This window comes from Hermetia illucens, chromosome 3, assembly GCF_905115235.1.
Source record: "Hermetia illucens chromosome 3, iHerIll2.2.curated.20191125, whole genome shotgun sequence".
Taxonomy (NCBI): domain Eukaryota; kingdom Metazoa; phylum Arthropoda; class Insecta; order Diptera; family Stratiomyidae; genus Hermetia; species Hermetia illucens.
Genome location: NC_051851.1, coordinates 94,199,492 through 94,217,935, shown reverse-complemented (window position 1 = coordinate 94,217,935; position 18,444 = coordinate 94,199,492). Strand labels below are relative to the sequence as shown.

General features: G+C 40.8%; 1 protein-coding gene across 1 annotated transcript; it reads left to right on the top strand.

The window, feature by feature from the left end:
* Positions 1 to 15,644: 15,644 nt before the first annotated feature.
* LOC119652595 lies at positions 15,645 to 16,985 on the top strand. The gene is made up of 2 exons (XM_038056822.1): positions 15,645 to 16,605; positions 16,665 to 16,985. Exons 1-2 carry the CDS (start codon positions 15,690 to 15,692, stop codon positions 16,976 to 16,978), a joined length of 1,230 nt encoding a protein of 409 aa, XP_037912750.1. The 5' UTR covers positions 15,645 to 15,689; the 3' UTR covers positions 16,979 to 16,985.
* The last annotated feature ends 1,459 nt before the right edge of the window (positions 16,986 to 18,444 follow it).

Genomic DNA, 18,444 nt, shown 5'->3' with positions numbered 1-18,444 from the left:
TACGCTCGCCACGACCTATGATTCTTATGCCAATGAATTATATGGGTCGCTTCTTCTAAACCGGGTGGTGGAAACATGTCATCGCATAATGAAATTGCGACTATCTATTATAAAAGGCCATCCAAAGTGGCCGAAAATGACAAAAAGGGGTGAACTATCTCAAACACTTAAAAAGATGGCGATCGTGCTCCGCCGACACGTCTCTGCACGCCTCTGTGCTAGCCAGGCTCAAAAATGTGGCAAGGTCCTTCGAACACTTCGGTTCTTCACGTATCATTTTACAAAATCAACACCACTTGTCTTCTCCGATGCATGGGTGTGTACTGGGTCTTGAAAAATAAACGAAAATAGGATTCGTGCGAGCCTAACGAACTAAACAACTTATATACATGAGAATGATTTGAGTCAAATAAAGATATGAGGAAAATATAAAAATAATAAAATAAAAATAATAAGGACAATAGAAAAAAATATAAATTCAGAAAGAAAATATTCAGTGATCGCCGAGAATTTTTCGATAGACAACATTGCGTCGATCCCTTCACCCCGGATTGCGGATTTTTTAAAGCGGTTTACTATATATATATGTGGTACGTAGAGTATAATTAGAGCGACGCTCATTAAGTATGGGGAACCCCCAGACAATCACATCTGGTCATTGCATTAAGTATGGGGAACCCCCAGACAATCACATCTGGAAACCATGAGTAAGTGGGTCACGCAAGTACAGCATGTACCTAGCAGTAGATGTGAGCGCGTGGGGGTAATTAGATTTAGGATATAAATAGAATGCATTGTAATAAATCATCAGTAGCTATCACACCATCATCCTGTACGTACGTAATACTTTAAGCGCGTTAAATCAATAAAACACTTTTAGTTTAACCAAACTATCATTCTTTTAATACTATCTCCTGGATCCATAAACCCTACATGGGCGCTCGTCCTAAGGTAGTAAATTAGAAGTTTGATTAATATTCGCGTTGATTGGTGCACAAATCTTCGCGAATACCGTAATCTCTCCTTGGTGGAGCATTTCTCCTAAGTGGAGCCGTCATATCTCCTTAGTGGAGCAATAAATCTCCTTGACGTGGAGACCTCCTTCGTGGAGCAGCAAGTGAATACTCGCGAGTTGTATAAAAGTTAAATAATAGTGTTCGTTTAATAGCCAATATACGTGAAAATAGATGTGATTATCGTGCTAAAAGTGGTTTCTGTGAGTGCGAAAAAACTAAAAATCACGATTGAAAATCAAAAGAAATCGATAATCGCCCCGTCGCGCTTCCAGCCTCCAAGAAGCACCAAGCCAACAACAATGACACATCAACAGCTTCTTCAGCAGGAACAACAGCGTCGTGAAGAAGCCGAGCGACAAGCTAACGAGCTCTCATTCGCCTTAGCCGAACTTAGACAGCAATTTCAAGCGATGCAGGCAGAACGCAGCAACGAAGCTCAAAGCAATCGAGAATTTTTGGCTCGAGTGCAGCATGAACGCGAATCATGGATAAACGAGCGGCGTCTGCTGTTGAATAAACTCGCGGCAGAGCAGGCTACAGCGGCAGCAGCAGAACGAGCAGCGGCGGCAGCAGCCGCAGCAGCAGCAGCAGCGTCGGCTGTGACAGAGCAGGCGGCGGCAGCAACAGCAGCAGCAGCGACGGCCGGGACAGAGCAAGGGACGGGCGCAGCCTCAACTCCAACACAGGATCAATCGAATTCTATGGTCACAGCTGAAGCTACTCATATAAATTCTATTGGCATCCTCACGGCGAACAACAATCAGGAAAATCGCCATGATGCCAACGGTTCTGGATTTTCACCGGTCGCAGACAACCGGGCGATGTATTCGCAGCTTAATCGAATACCAACAGGCAGCATGTCTGACGCAGGAACAATATTATCCGATTTGCAGCAAGTCCTTAGGCGCGTACCACTATCAGTCTCTATGGAACAACTGCAGAAATACAGTGCTGATTCTCCAACCCAGTCAGTTCGGGCGTGGATCGTTAGAGTCGACGAAGATGCTACAATTCATGCTTGGTCTCCCGTAGAGAAGTTCATAGCGGCAAAAAGAGCACTAATAGGTACCGCTCGGAAATGGCTCGATGGTCAAAAAGGCATAATATCATGGGAAGAGTTGAAAACACGTATGATAGAATCCTTTGGAAAACGTGTCAAATCTTCAGACATACATGAAGCTCTAAGCAAGCGGAAGAGAAGAAGAGATGAGACTATTTTGGCTTACGTTCAAGAGATGGAACTACTAGCATCTCAGGCTAACTTGGACGAAGACGAGATAAGGCAATACATCGTCAATGGTGTAACGGATGACCAATCTATTAAATTGACACTTATTAGTGCTTCATCTCGCTTGCGATTCATGGAACTACTTGAGTCTCATGAAAAAATGAAAGCTCGGAAGTCGGAGGAGCATAATCAACGTCGGCACCACCATAGACAAGGTACAAAGCGTTGTTATAACTGCAACAAGTACGGGCACCTCCGAAAAGACTGTACCGAGGCAACTTTAGAAGCAACCCGACCAGGTCTAGGACAATCAGGAGTCCAGGAACGACCTTCTAATTTCAAGGAGGGCCTAAAGGCCAATTCTCGAAACTTCGTCCAGTACAAAGGAAAAACACAAAACAATTCTGCACCTAAAATCAACCACGTGCAATACAAAAGTGGTAATCGCAGTCGGATTACAGCATACATTGGGGGAATTATCGAGAACTGCCAAGTCGACAGTGGCGCAGATCGCAATGTAATGAGAGAGGATTTTTACAAACGCATCGAAGATCGTTTCCCATTGAACAGCGAACAAGGAACACTCAGCGGAGCTGGTGGCCTTATTCGGACATTGGGAAGCGTAAGGATACCAACGGTGATCAATGACACGGAGTACATACTAAAATATACCGTAGTGCCAGAAGAAAATTTACCATCCAGAATCCTCTTAGGTGATCCTATACTCGACGTTGCCAGGGTTTTTCTCAGTAAGGAAGGACCACAAATAGAACCAATCATCGGCAACGACTTCGTACAACTTATTGAGGAAGAGTTAAGCGAAGCTAAAGATGGGGTCCGTCAAGCAAATATCAAGGTACCAGAGGCAAGGAGGGAGCAAATTAGGCAGTTATTAGAAAATTATTCTGCAAATATGCCTCCTCAAACCTCGGTTAAAATGTCAATTAGGCTAAAGAACACCCAGCCTATTGCATGTCGACCGAGGCGCCTATCTCCAGCCGATGAAGTCGATGTCAAAAAACAACTTGAGGAATGGACAAGAAAAGGCGTAGTAGTTCCTGGAATTTCCGAATATGCGAGTGCTATTGTCGTTGCTCGTCGAAAAGACGGACGCGCTAGGATATGCATCGATTATAAGCCTCTCAACAAAGTCGTCGAACGTGAACAACAACCAATGCGACTTATAGAAGATGCCGTAGACTCAGTTGCGAACTCCGTGGTGCGCTCCACGCTGGACCTCCAAGATGGCTTCTTTCATGTAGAAGTATCTGAGGAGAGTCAGAAGTACTTGTCCTTCGTCACTCCATGGGGACAATACATCCCGAAAAGAGCTCCTTTCGGCTTCTGCAATTCACCAGCTGCATTCCAAAGGTTCATACTGAATGTTTTTCAAGAACTCATCAATGAAGGCATAATGGAAATCTACGTGGATGACGCCTTTGTGAAAGCTGAAGACGAGGATCAAGCAGTGGAAAGATTGGCACGTGTGTTAGAGGTAGCGCAAAAGAATGGAATTCAATTCAATTGGAAAAAATCTCAGCTTCTACAGCGGAAAGTAGAGTTTCTCGGATACATAGTAGAGAAAGGAACGATCACGCCAGGACCAGCTAAAATGGAAGCCTTGCTAAACTATCCTCAGCCAAGAACAACCAAACAGTTACAACGCCTGCTCGGGCTTACGGGATATTTTAGAAAATTTGTTAAGGGGTATGCAACCATCGCAAAGCCTCTTAGCAATTTGTTACGCAAGGATGCCACCTTCAAATGGGGACCAGAACAGGAGAAAGCCTTCTTGCAATTGAAGCACGTTCTGACGAGCGAACCCCTCCTCCAACTATACAGGCCAAATCGTGAAACGGAGCTGCATACCGACGCTTCAAAGGATGGCTATGGTGCGATTCTACCCCAGAAGTGTCCTGAGGACAATGCTTTCCATCCAGTCTACTACATGAGTAGAAAAACTACCCCGACGGAACGCAATTACCATAGTTACGAGCTAGAAACCTTAGCAATAGTGAGAGCATTGGAAAAGTTCCGCATAAACCTGCAAGGAATTAAATTCAAGATAGTAACGGACTGTTCCGCTCTACAAATGACACTGAACAACAAGGAGCTGAAAACGAAATTCGCAAGGTGGATCATGTTCCTTGAGCTATTTGATTTTAAGATAGAACATCGATCAGCTCAAAGGATGCAACACGTCGACGCTCTGAGCAGACAGGATTCAATACTTCTCATACATGATCCCCTGTTGGATAGGATCAAACGAGCACAGCAACACGACGAAAAATTGCAATTAATTCGCAAACTTCTTAACGTAGGTCCATACAAAAATTATACCCTGGACAACGACCTGCTCTACGAAAAGAAAAGCGAAAAATTGCTGTTAGTTGTGCCAAAAGGAATGCGATATGACATCATTCGGCAAGCTCACGACATCGGTCATTTTGGCACAAAAAAGACAATGGAAAAATTGCAAGAAGAATTCGCATTTGAAAATATGAAAAAGCATGTAGATCATTATATTAACAACTGTGTCACCTGCATTTTAGCTTCAAGAAAGAAAGGCAAACAAGAGGAGCTACTCAAACCAATCCCTAAGGAAGAGGCTCCCTTTCACACCTGGCACATAGATCATGTAGGTCCACTACCATCCACGAACAAGAACTACAAATACCTATTTGTGATTGTGGATGCATTCACAAAATATACATGGATTTTTGCCACAAAAACCAAAGGAACCAAAGAAGCCCTTGGAAAACTTTCCATATTGCAACAACATTTCTGCACTCCGACACGCATCATCGCCGACAGAGCAAGAGGGTTCGATTCCAAGGATTTCGACGAGTTTTGCGAAGAAAACAAGATTGATCTACATCTTATTACAACCGGAATGTCTCGAGGAAATAGCCGAGTTGAACGCGTTATTCAGGTAGCAAACGCCGTATTCTCCAAAGTTTCTCTCGGCCAACCTAACAAATGGTACAAGTTCATAAGGAGAGTTCAACACGCCATAAATGGGACACATCATCGTTCAATAAATGCCACCCCATTTGAGCTTATGTTTGGTGCCAAATTAAGAATGCCTGAAGATATGGAGATCATAAAGTATATAGAAGAGGCCAAACAAGAAAGGTTCATAGATACAAGATCAGAACTCAGAAAAAGGGCAGTAGAGCAAATTAAGAAAACACAGGCTGAAAATAGCAAAAACTTCAACAAAAACCGCCGACCACCTACCAAGTATTCAGTCGGAGACGTCGTAGCCATCAGAAGAACCCAACGAGGACCAGGTCTAAAAATAGCCATCAAGTTCTTAGGACCATACAAAGTGGTAAGAGTAAAGGACAGCGATAGGTATGAAGTTGAAAGGATCGGTGAAGTCGAAGGACCAATATTAACAACAACCGGAGCAGACTACATGAAGCCGTGGCGTGGGTTTGCTGATGACCTCGAACCCGATGACGACGAAGAAGATGAAGGCGAACACAGTATCTCAGTAGATCGAGAAATCGCGTGAAATAATTAAAATGTCTTTATAATATCCCTATTATACGACATGTTTATAATATATAACTCTTAATTATTTACTGTAACTTCTATTTTTGCACTTAGTTCTACTCCTATATTTATGATATGTAACTTCCTTTGATACTATAATTCTTGTTTTGATTACTGTATTTTATTTATGAGATGTATTCATGTTTTGCATATCATGTATTTTAATCTCTAATTAACATCTTATTAATCTTGATGGATTCACAGAATTATGTGTATACGTATGTAATCGTTGTAATATGTGTCTGTCGTATGATATGAATGTTTATTGTATTACATCACCAGGGACTGGCGATATGTCAGGAATGGCCGTGTGGTACGTAGAGTATAATTAGAGCGACGCTCATTAAGTATGGGGAACCCCCAGACAATCACATCTGGTCATTGCATTAAGTATGGGGAACCCCCAGACAATCACATCTGGAAACCATGAGTAAGTGGGTCACGCAAGTACAGCATGTACCTAGCAGTAGATGTGAGCGCGTGGGGGTAATTAGATTTAGGATATAAATAGAATGCATTGTAATAAATCATCAGTAGCTATCACACCATCATCCTGTACGTACGTAATACTTTAAGCGCGTTAAATCAATAAAACACTTTTAGTTTAACCAAACTATCATTCTTTTAATACTATCTCCTGGACCCATAAACCCTATATACACTCGCTAGAAAAAATGTGCGTACACTAAGCAGTTCCTGGTTATTCGTTAGTAAAACACACGAATAAATTAGTTTTTTAAAAACATTTTATTGTTTGCATATTGCTTGTGGTCTTCTTGCTTTGATAAGGCCACTTTTACGAAATTAGAATTCAAGGAAACTGAAATAAAAAAAGGGAAATAAGAAAAGTCACAAATGTTCAGTAGAAAAAGTCTGCGTACAGCCACATAATTAGGTGATTCCCCGAAATATAAATCCTTGCCATTTGGAGTAAATTGATTGTGAGTTATTGGTTTATGGCTGTGTTTGAAGTGTGAAAAATAAGGACGTTTTTTCGTTATTTTGTGTGTATAATTGTTATTATGGAATTGAAGCGAAAAGAGATTTGTGTAAGTGAAAGAAAAGTTATAATAAAATTATGGGAAGAAGGAAAAAGTTTCCGCGAAATAGCCAGGATAGTAGGAAGGCGACATTCATCTGTTCAAAGGGTAGTTAACAACTTTAAATCGACGGGAATAATAACATCGAAGCCACGATCTGGTCGCCCATCGAAGTTGTCGATTAGGGAAAGGCGAAGTATTATAGGTTCGGTGAAAAAGAATCCACGAATAACTGCACCACAAATCGCGAAAGATATTGAACTTAAGTTCAACAAAAAAATTTGTGCTGATACTGCACGGAAAATACTCAAGAGAGCAGGTTACCATGGGCGAGTTGCACGTAAGAAACCATTTATTTCATTAACTAATAGGCGAAAACGAATAAAATTTGCGAATAAGTACGTAAACCAATCAAATGAATTCTGGGAAAATGTGCTTTTCTCAGATGAAAGTAAATACTGCATTTTTGGAATAAAAGGAAGAAAAATAGTATGGAGAAAAGCATGTACAGCATTGAATAAAGAAAATTTGATGCCAACGGTAAAGCATGGTGGTGGCGGAATAATGATTTGGGGGTGTATGGCAAGTGGTGGCGTAGGAAATCTGCAATTTATAGAGTCTACCATGGACAAATATGACTACCTAAATATTTTAAAACGTAATTTAAAACAAAGTGCTGAAAATTTACGCCTGGGTGACGAATTTTATTTTATGCATGACAACGACCCTAAGCATACGGCTGAGGTTAATAAGCTGTGGCTATTATATAATGTTCCCAAACAGTTACATACACCCCCACAATCGCCAGATTTAAATCCCATAGATCATCTGTGGGATTTATTAGAACGCAGAATTCGCCAATACGATATAACTTCAAAGGATATGCTGAAAAATGTATTACAAGAAGAATGGAATAAAATAAGTGTTGAAGAAACATCTAAACTTGTATCTTCTATGCCGAAAAGATTAAAAGAGGCCATAAAAAGAAAAGGGTATCCTACAAGCTACTGATTTGCTTTTCATATTTACTCAAATATAATTTTTTTTAAATATTTGTTTACTGTACGCAGACTTTTTCTACTGAATTATTCCGATTCTTTTAATTTGTATAAGTGTATACACTAGGCAGAAAAAGTGTGCGTACACTCAGTAGTATGATACTTTTCCTTAGTAAAACAAAAAAATTAAGCTAATTTTCGTGGCGAATTTATTATCCAAACATTACAAATAGTTCCGTAGTTTTAGTGTATTTAATTCACTAAGTTATAAGTCTTACAAAAACCAGGTTATAAAGCCAAAAATTAAAAGAATCGGAATAATTCAGTAGAAAAAGTCTGCGTACAGTAAACAAATATTTAAAAAAAATTATATTTGAGTAAATATGAAAAGCAAATCAGTAGCTTGTAGGATACCCTTTTCTTTTTATGACCTCTTTTAATCTTTTCGGCATAGAAGATACAAGTTTAGATGTTTCTTCAACACTTATTTTATTCCATTCTTCTTGTAATACATTTTTCAGCATATCCTTTGAAGTTATATCGTATTGGCGAATTCTGCGTTCTAATAAATCCCACAGATGATCTATGGGATTTAAATCTGGCGATTGTGGGGGTGTATGTAACTGTTTGGGAACATTATATAATAGCCACAGCTTATTAACCTCAGCCGTATGCTTAGGGTCGTTGTCATGCATAAAATAAAATTCGTCACCCAGGCGTAAATTTTCAGCACTTTGTTTTAAATTACGTTTTAAAATATTTAGGTAGTCATATTTGTCCATGGTAGACTCTATAAATTGCAGATTTCCTACGCCACCACTTGCCATACACCCCCAAATCATTATTCCGCCACCACCATGCTTTACCGTTGGCATCAAATTTTCTTTATTCAATGCTGTACATGCTTTTCTCCATACTATTTTTCTTCCTTTTATTCCAAAAATGCAGTATTTACTTTCATCTGAGAAAAGCACATTTTCCCAGAATTCATTTGATTGGTTTACGTACTTATTCGCAAATTTTATTCGTTTTCGCCTATTAGTTAATGAAATAAATGGTTTCTTACGTGCAACTCGCCCATGGTAACCTGCTCTCTTGAGTATTTTCCGTGCAGTATCAGCACAAATTTTTTTGTTGAACTTAAGTTCAATATCTTTCGCGATTTGTGGTGCAGTTATTCGTGGATTCTTTTTCACCGAACCTATAATACTTCGCCTTTCCCTAATCGACAACTTCGATGGGCGACCAGATCGTGGCTTCGATGTTATTATTCCCGTCGATTTAAAGTTGTTAACTACCCTTTGAACAGATGAATGTCGCCTTCCTACTATCCTGGCTATTTCGCGGAAACTTTTTCCTTCTTCCCATAATTTTATTATAACTTTTCTTTCACTTACACAAATCTCTTTTCGCTTCAATTCCATAATAACAATTATACACACAAAATAACGAAAAAACGTCCTTATTTTTCACACTTCAAACACAGCCATAAACCAATAACTCACAATCAATTTACTCCAAATGGCAAGGATTTATATTTCGGGGAATCACCTAATTATGTGGCTGTACGCAGACTTTTTCTACTGAACATTTGTGACTTTTCTTATTTCCCTTTTTTTATTTCAGTTTCCTTGAATTCTAATTTCGTAAAAGTGGCCTTATCAAAGCAAGAAGACCACAAGCAATATGCAAACAATAAAATGTTTTTAAAAAACTAATTTATTCGTGTGTTTTACTAACGAATAACCAGGAACTGCTTAGTGTACGCACACTTTTTCTGCCTAGCGTATATGTATAAGTTATTAAATAGTCTCATATTGATAAAGATTAAGCAGACTCGGAACAATATCGAATAACACTGGCCAACAGAAAGATAGGAGACTAAAATTCTACAATGAAATTGCACCCAATAACTCGTCATGACCGGTTATAGGTATGATTTGGATGAAGTCGAGAGGCTCTGAAATCATTATCTAGTGTATCAAGCTACTGCTGCTTCGACCGACCCTTTGGTTGTTTCCCATGGACTTCTATCTGCAGATCAATTATGGCAAGTGAATTGAAGACACCTTTCAAACACGATCGTTGCAACACCGTGTCGATCACGGATGTCCTTATTTTGGAAGTGATCATGGCATGTCATGGCACTGATCTAACCCAACATCCTCGTTCCCTTTATCGGGCTTTACCTTTTCCACTTCGAAGTTGACTCTTCGGATGACACTAGGTGATGCCGTAGAGCAGACCAGATGAGTGTGTGCGGTACATGGCCAAAGGCTTCTCTAGATCCTGAAATGCGGGGTGATACTTCTCATGGTGTTTCTTCATGGGTAACCGCACATTATGTCTTGCGTCATTACTCCCGTAGTTCTTGACAAACCCTTTTTGGTTCGCAGTTATTTAAAAGGTTCTGCGTATACGGTTGCTATAATGTCAGGTCCTCTTGCTTTCTCCGATTTCATTCTTTTTATTACTTTCTCGACCTCCAGGGCGTCTCTTCTTATGGACCTCCATCGTCATTCTAGAGTCAAGAATCTTGGTTGAAGAACCATTTACCAGGCTAACCTCGAGCATGAGCTGAATAAGCCGATTTCTGGGATCTTATGTTTAGCTTGATTCCAGGATTTTCCGATGGACGTAATGTTTAACAATCGCGTGAGACCACTTCTTCTAGTTTTTCAGGAAATCGTTACCGTTTTCGTTTGTGCAGTCGTTCCTCATGTTATTTTATCGGTGGCGTAATTCGCAAGGCAGCACTCAACTCTAGATGTTGGGATGTGATGGTCTTATAGGGAACGGCTTTGCATTCAGTGACAGTGATAAAATGGCGACGTCTTATGAGGATATAGTCGGTTTGCGTTTTACTGTTTTTTCTATAAAATGTAGGAAGATGAGACAATCGTTTAGTAAATCATGTATTGGCAATTACAAGATGGTGATTTACTATAAGCTCGCCATCCTAATTGCGTGCTCAAAAAGTTTTCCTCCATATCATATGACTGAATTTGCACCTACATGACAATTAACGTCACCCGCAATGACGATATATTCGGTCATCAGCATTTACATTACAAGGCTTCATGTCAAGTAGTTGTCAGATAGCATTTTTCTCGGAATTGGGTCGACCTGTCTGTGGTGCGCATATGTGGTAACGGAATGAAACTTGCGATCACCTGATATAACATATTAGTGGGCTTCATTAGGCGGTCATCAAATAGTTCGACTTCTTTAATGATATCAAGGAAACCCTGAGAGGTTGTAATACCGACATTATATTGAGTACGCAGGCTACCGCAATAAAGAAATTTATAACTACTTTTATCACGATCGCCTTGAATGTTGCAACTTTTGGCACCGCAATATAGAGTTTCTTATTGAGCGCAGATGGCGATACTCCTCTTCTGAAGAGCTCTTGTGAATTCCACTGTTTTTCCAATGAGGGACCCAATATTCAGCCTGTAAGTACGTGTTTTTTGGCTCTGACTAATTTCCTTACGGCTCTTGCCGTACCTTATTTATCATTTTCCCAGCCCTCAGGATTTTATTTTATTTTACCGGAGATACTGCGAAGCACGTTGGTTCAAACCCTCCTCTTTTGTCTGGGTTTCAGGCCAGCATGTTATGAAAATAATATGGCGGAATAACAACCGATACCATGCATGACGGTGCAATCCGCGTGCGATTATTGACAGCCCACAGAGTCCATTAAAGCTCATAAAACTGTTATGCTTGAAATGTTTCACCATAAGGTCAGGATCGATGTTCCTACTGTATTCCTCGAAGCCTTGAGTTATTAGAAAAAATGTTTTGAAATCTTGGTTGCATTTGAGAGAAAAATGCTTCGAAAAGTTATCGGCTGCCTACGGGAAAATCACGCAGCTGTATTGATCGAGATTGATTTGAATAAGCTTCCTTTTCTTACTGCAGTAACATATTCTATGCATTCCAATGGCAGAGAGGTTTGTATGGTTATTGAAGGTCGGATACAAGTCGACTCAGTTGTCCAATGAGTACCTGAGTCAAATCAAGGTTATAAACACGGGCAAGCGCAATGCTGACCACGTTACTTCCTCCAGTGTACTGTAGTGTACCGTTACGGTCTTGAACGAAGGGTTCTAAGACATATTCTAAAAGTAAAAACTTCCAGGTTCCTTATAGCCGGTGAATATTTAGCAGGGACTATAAGGAACCCAGGAAGTTCTATTGTTAGGGTATGACTTCATTATTGTGCCAACGGTTATTACTATTAATGTACCTTTTTTCATCGTGCTCTTTGCATCATTGGGATTTATTAATACTAGTTATGCATGCCTCCGCGAAGCGTTTATTTATTTTTGCTGCACCTCTTCAGTAACGTCTGTTTTCTCAGAAGACTCATAATCCGTCCAGTGTAAACTTATCCGTCGCAAACATTGGTAGCGTGAATGTCACTGTTTGAGTACGACCATATCTCTTTCTCCGAATTAAAACGGATTCTTCTTTAAGTTCGTGCAGGTAAAGAGAAATTCATTTCGTTTTAAAAAGACTAACGACTCTGTGTTCCTTCAAGGCAGTGCAGATTTTTCCTTCATAAGGCCACATCACCTTATTTAATATTAAGTTCTTGAAAGTAAGTTTGTAATTTTATAGCGTAAATCACCTGTTTTGACCACAATGGATCCCTTGAGCTCGACTATGAGATCTAACTTTCTGGATTGTGCTAATATTTCACCATAAGTCCTTTTGATCGAAACCGGATTTGATAAGTCATAATCGAAAAATAAACATTCCCTGTTTTTTAGAGTGGATGAATGTATCTTTCATTATTCCGAATACGTGTTTTGGCAGCCACTTGTTAGCTTCTTAAGCGTAACGAACAAACCTTTCAAAGTTAAAAGTCGTGGTATTGCTCATAGATTTCATTGTTATAGAGGCTGTGGAATCGTCCATCCTTATGTAGGGGGCCAAAAATTCTTCGGAGAATTCTTCTCTCCAATGCGGCCAAGAGTTCGCAATTTTTCTTGCTAAGAACCCAGTACTCCGAGGAATACATAAGGACTGGCAAATCATAGTCTTGTACAGTAAGAGCTTTGACCCTGTGGTGGGGAGTTTCGAGCGAGACAGTTTGTAGGTTGAAATAGGCGCTGTTGGCAGCTAACAATCATGCGCGGATTTTATCGTCATAGCTGTTATTGATAGTGGTTTTCAACACTAGATAGGAGAAACTTTCAATGGTCTCAAAGTTGTAGTCTTCTATTTTTATTGTTTCCGTTTGACCAGTGCGATTTGATATTGTTCGCTCTTCAGTTTTTGGCGCACGTTGTCACCATGTACTTCGTCTTGCCTTCATTAAAGTGCAGCCCAAAATATCACGCCGCCTGCTTGATCTGGATGAAGGTAGACTGTACATCTCGGGTTGTCTTTCCCATAATATCAACATCGTCAGCGTAGGCCAATAATTGAATGGATTTAAAGAGGATAGGGCCTCTCGCATTAACATCTGCAACACGGATCACCTTTTCCAGGGCCAGGTTGAAAAGAACGCATAATAGGGCATTCCCTGGACTTAGATCGTTGTTGATGTTGAATGGTCTCGAGAGTGACCCTGCTGCTTGTATCTGGCCTCGTACATTGGCCAGGGTCAGTCTAATCAGTCTTATCAATTTCGTCGGGATATCGAATTCTCTCATGACCGAGTACAGTTTTAACCTGGCTGCCTTGAAATCGATGAAAAGATCGTGCAAATGATGTCCACATTCCAATGCTTTTTCCATTGCTTACCGAACAGAGAAAATCTGATGTGTTGCTGACTCGCCTGGAGTGAAGTTTTTCGGTATGGGCCGATGATGTTCTGTGCCCATGGGGCTATCTGGTCTAGCAAGATAGCGGAGAATCTCTTATGATGGTACTCATTGGCGCAACAATCGATAATGGACCAGGGCCTTGTAGTTTGTTAGAGCACTTCATTCACTGCCACCAGTGAGATTCGAACCGCGACCTTTCATACACCGGCCTTTTGCAGCTATTCGGCACTGCGTGATATCTTACTTTTTATGTATGGGGCAGATATGTTCTGACATTCATCAAAGCTCAAAGGTGGCAGCGTTCAATCAACGCATGGTCAATTTGGTTGAATGTGGTCCCGTCTGGAAAGGCCCATGTATGTTTGTGGACTAAACCAGCTAATTCCAACAACCGTTTCGTGTGATACTGCTAACTGAATAATTCGCTGTCCGTTATCATATCCCTATGTAAGCTATGGGAGCTGACGTATCTTCTGAATACGAACTCCGTCCCTACTTCAGCATTATTCTGATATCTTACTTGGGACAAGCTTTGAGGATCCGCTTAACTGGCTGACTAAGAAAACTGCTCTCTCTCTCTGGTTTACAGGATGGTCACTATAATAAAATTGTCGACTCGCTTTCATTCTTCTCCGTCTGCAGTTTATCAATAAGGAAGAAATCCCAACGATCACCACGTGGAGGTGGAGATAGGGTTTGGTAGTAGAGCTGTTGGTGTCGATTCAGCAGGTGTTTCCCAGGTTTTGTCCTCCATCATGGGTACCAATCCACGTTTTGCGCTGGACTTATAATACCCTTTGACCGCTTCGTTTCCTTTGCTCTTAAGTTTGCTTCGATGTGGCTAAGTACCACTTCCGGGCTAGCCGGTTTCGTCTTTCTTTCTTTTGCAATTTATTTGTAAAAGATCCTTATGGCTATTACCGGGATTTTTGTGAGGTTGCGCTCACCCTTGATACAGAGCTGAACTTGTTTTGCTCTAGACAGCGTTTAACTTATTTCCTTCGGAATGAGTGATGTTCTTTAGGAACCTTAGCCGCTGCCTATCAGTTTAATTACAATTGAATTTAAGGCAATTCCTGTCTTTGAACAATGTCCTGCCAATGGTGAGGTGGAGGTCACATATTTGAGCAAAGTGTTGTCAGAGCCCACATTGGCACCTAGATCACTCATCATGATTACAGTGTCACCTTTGGGATTGCATTGAGTTGTTCGTAGAGACCCTAATTTTCCTCTGTGTCGGTGGTAGTTAACACTGTAGTATTGAAATGTTCCTCTGCTTAATTTTAATTTCCTCATATGGCACAGATAGATACGATCACTGGAAGGTAATGATTATCCGGCTTCAGTTATTCATTACATTCCTTCATTTTCTTTTCAGGGACTTTTATGGATAATAGAATCGAAGGAACGGGAAGCATTTTCTACAATGCAGGTCAGCGTTACAGTGGGCAAGTAAGCTATGGTTACCATCATGGAAGTGGTCTACTCGTTACTGAAAGCATGACATACGGAGGAGAGTTTAATGGAGGAATCTTACATGGGGAAGGGCATCTTGAGGTGCGGAAGGATAACTTTTTCCTGGGCAATTTTTGAAGCTTGTTGTGTGACGCTAGGCTTTCTCCTAATTATTCCGAATGTTTTGGTATTTCCAGTCCAAAATAGGAACTTTCGATGGAGTATTTGTTGATGATAGGATTTTCGAGAGCACAAGAGTTTATGAAGATGGTGTGTTTACTGGTAGATTAGACTTAAACGGCGAACGACTGTATGGTCGCTTTGTATTAAATAATGGCGACGTTTATATAGGCAACTGGCAGCAAGACCACTATTGTGACTTCGGAATATATCGGTGGAACGTGTATGATGCATTGAATAGAAAACCGAATAAATTTATAGTTCCGAGAGAAAACTGCTTCATGGGGCATTGGGTTGATAGTTACCGGTTTGGGTCCGGAGTTTTATACTTCGACGAAAGAGTTATCCTGAGCTTATGGAAATTTGACTTTAAGGTCGGCGCGGGAGTAATTATTGCCGCAAATGGGGACATATTTGTCTCGGAAAATATGTATGCGAACTCTGAATATCGTGAGGGCTTCAAAGTGAGGGATAACCACCAAGCAGATGAAAGTATTAGATTGTTGAAGAAGTTTATAAAAATGAATGATATGTGGGATCTAGTTAACTTTACTTCAAGCAACTTCAAATTTGCAGATGCGGTGGAATGGATTAAACCTCTCCAATTTGAGCCGACACTTTTGAATGAAGTTAAATTTCTGATGCAATTTTCAGAATTATCAGACCAACCTCCTTTATTTTTGCCGAAGTACATGGTTAATACAAAGGACACGCCGATTGTGAATTTTATGGAAGAGTTCTTCCCGGATGTTGAACGCGAAACCTTGGAGGAAGTTGAAATCAAATCACTGAATCAAGTCATAACTTCGAATTATAAACTCTTGGAGAACATGTATGACGAATTTTCCCGGTATGGACGTAAAGTAGATGCACCAACGCCGATGTTTTTGATAAGAGTGGGTCTTTGGAGATTCTTGAAAATGATAAATTTCTTTAATTCGACTTTCAAAATATTTGAATTTCTCTACAACACTGAACACACATTTCACTTATTGTCGGAGGATCTGACCGATCCATATGAAAAAATTTACTTTTGGCAGTTTTTGAAATACATCCTCGCATTGACTTTGTGGCTGAATCAGGATCGAACGGTTGCTGACGAAGCGATGAAAGAACGACTTCCTTATTTCGGACTATTCGGAACAATGCTTATGATCTTCTTGCGGGAGTACCCTGCGCTGGATTCGATGCCGGTTGATAATTTACCGCAGATGCTCACGACTGATCTAGCGGTTGTAGAACACGTTTTCGACAGTATCATGCAGTATCCCCCACAGTGCATCTTGCGAAAGTCTTACAGCATATTTCAAGATTTGTGCGTGAAGCTGAATCCAAACAGGAAATGTAAGTGCCCTTTAAGAATGATGGTACCTGCATCATTGATTTGTTGATGTACTTTTTAGCACCTGGCTACCTGGCATTCGAAGATTTTGTTCAATGCGTAGCTGAAGAATGTCCAAGTGTTGTCCGTGATGGCCTTCTGGTTCATATAGACGAGGTCTTAACGACGCTTGAGTTGTTTGAATTGTTCATCCTATTCGTCTCAAAAGCAATCCGGAATGAAAAATATTTGATCAAAAAGCAAAAATTTCTCAACACGTTTTACGAGGAAATTCAGAAGCAAAAGGAACTAGAAGAACTTGAAAGACTTCTCGAGTTAGTTGAAAATTCTCCACAAGAAGAAACTAAGAAAAAGAAACGGAAATCTAAGAAGTAGCATGTGATTCATTTGGGTATACCCAGATAGTTGTTGATAAAAATCTGTTTTGTGTGGAACGAAGCCCTATTAAAATCGGTTCAATGTCCGCCTGTATCTCTATCCGTCTGTCACAATAGGTTTACTGAGAAACTTTTGGAGCTATTGTCACGGAATTTGGTAAAAACCTGTAACGAGTTGCATCATTTCGTGTAGGGTTTAAGTGTATTGTGAATACGTGAAATATATATATATGGTTGCCATTTACTCTTTAGTGGGGTATAGTACGTCAACCACACCCACGTGATACAGTTCGCGGTTACCTGAAATGCGCTTCAGCTCCCCCACGATTTCTTGAGATCCATGCACTTCTCCTCTATTCTTCTGCGCCAAGTGTCTTTGGGACGAATCACTCGTCGGTTACCTATTCACCGTCACTTCCGCCTTCCGAACACAGTGCGTACGAATACCGGCCGTCGACTAAGTTCTTTGTTTGAAGTAGCGCCAGGCTAGCGTAATCCGATGATACGACGCAGACAGATGTTGACAAGGGCTTGCAGTTTTTGAGTATTAGTGGAGTTCCAGGTGCTACTCTCGCATTGCAATACAGTGTGGCGCGGCAGGATTCGCAGCATTCGAAATTTATTTCGAATGTTGCGAGTGCGAGCGAATAGATGGCGCGGATCTATCCACTTTGCGTAGCACGCCACGGGAGTGGAAGATCGCAGAAAAGTGTGCCATGAGTTGTTGTCTAAAACGTAGTAGGCACACACAAAAAATTAATCTAATGCAGTAATTATGTTTTTCGAAAATGTCTCTCAATTGTAATATTAAGTTCGAATATATGAATAAATACTGAAGTCTTTTGAATTAAAAATAGGAAAACGGAAGTTGAGTCCGCCGACTAAGATTAGGTCAAATAACATGTATAACTAATTTAATAATAAATGTTTATTATAATATATGTATTTATTATTGGATAAATACTTAATTGGTGACCCCGGAACTCGCACCAACAGCATCAACAACTAAGATCCCGAATTCCCAGAACCTGCAAAATTGAAAAACTCAACAAAAAGGACAATGAACAGCAGTAGCGGTGCTCCGCAGCAAGCTGCATTGCAGCTCGAATTTGTTTAAGCCAATGCCAACGACCGTTAAAATTCCACCCAACTGTACAAGCACATCATCATCCCCATCAACAAATCGCAGTCTGCGCAAGCACAATCGCCCAGCAGGCAGCCGCAACAACCGCTTGGAGATAAGTAAGAGTTCCGCAGCCGCAGCCGCCATCGCTGCCGCAGCCACTTTCGCCGCCGCACTCAACTCCACCATCGCCGCAGAGGTCGAAGCCGCCGCCGTCACCGCCGTAGCCGCTACCGTCGCAGCCGACACCAATATCACCGCCGCAACCATCGCTATCGCAGCAGGAGCCGAAGGCTCCGCCACCATCGCCGCCTCCTCAGCAGGTGATAAATTGCCCACCA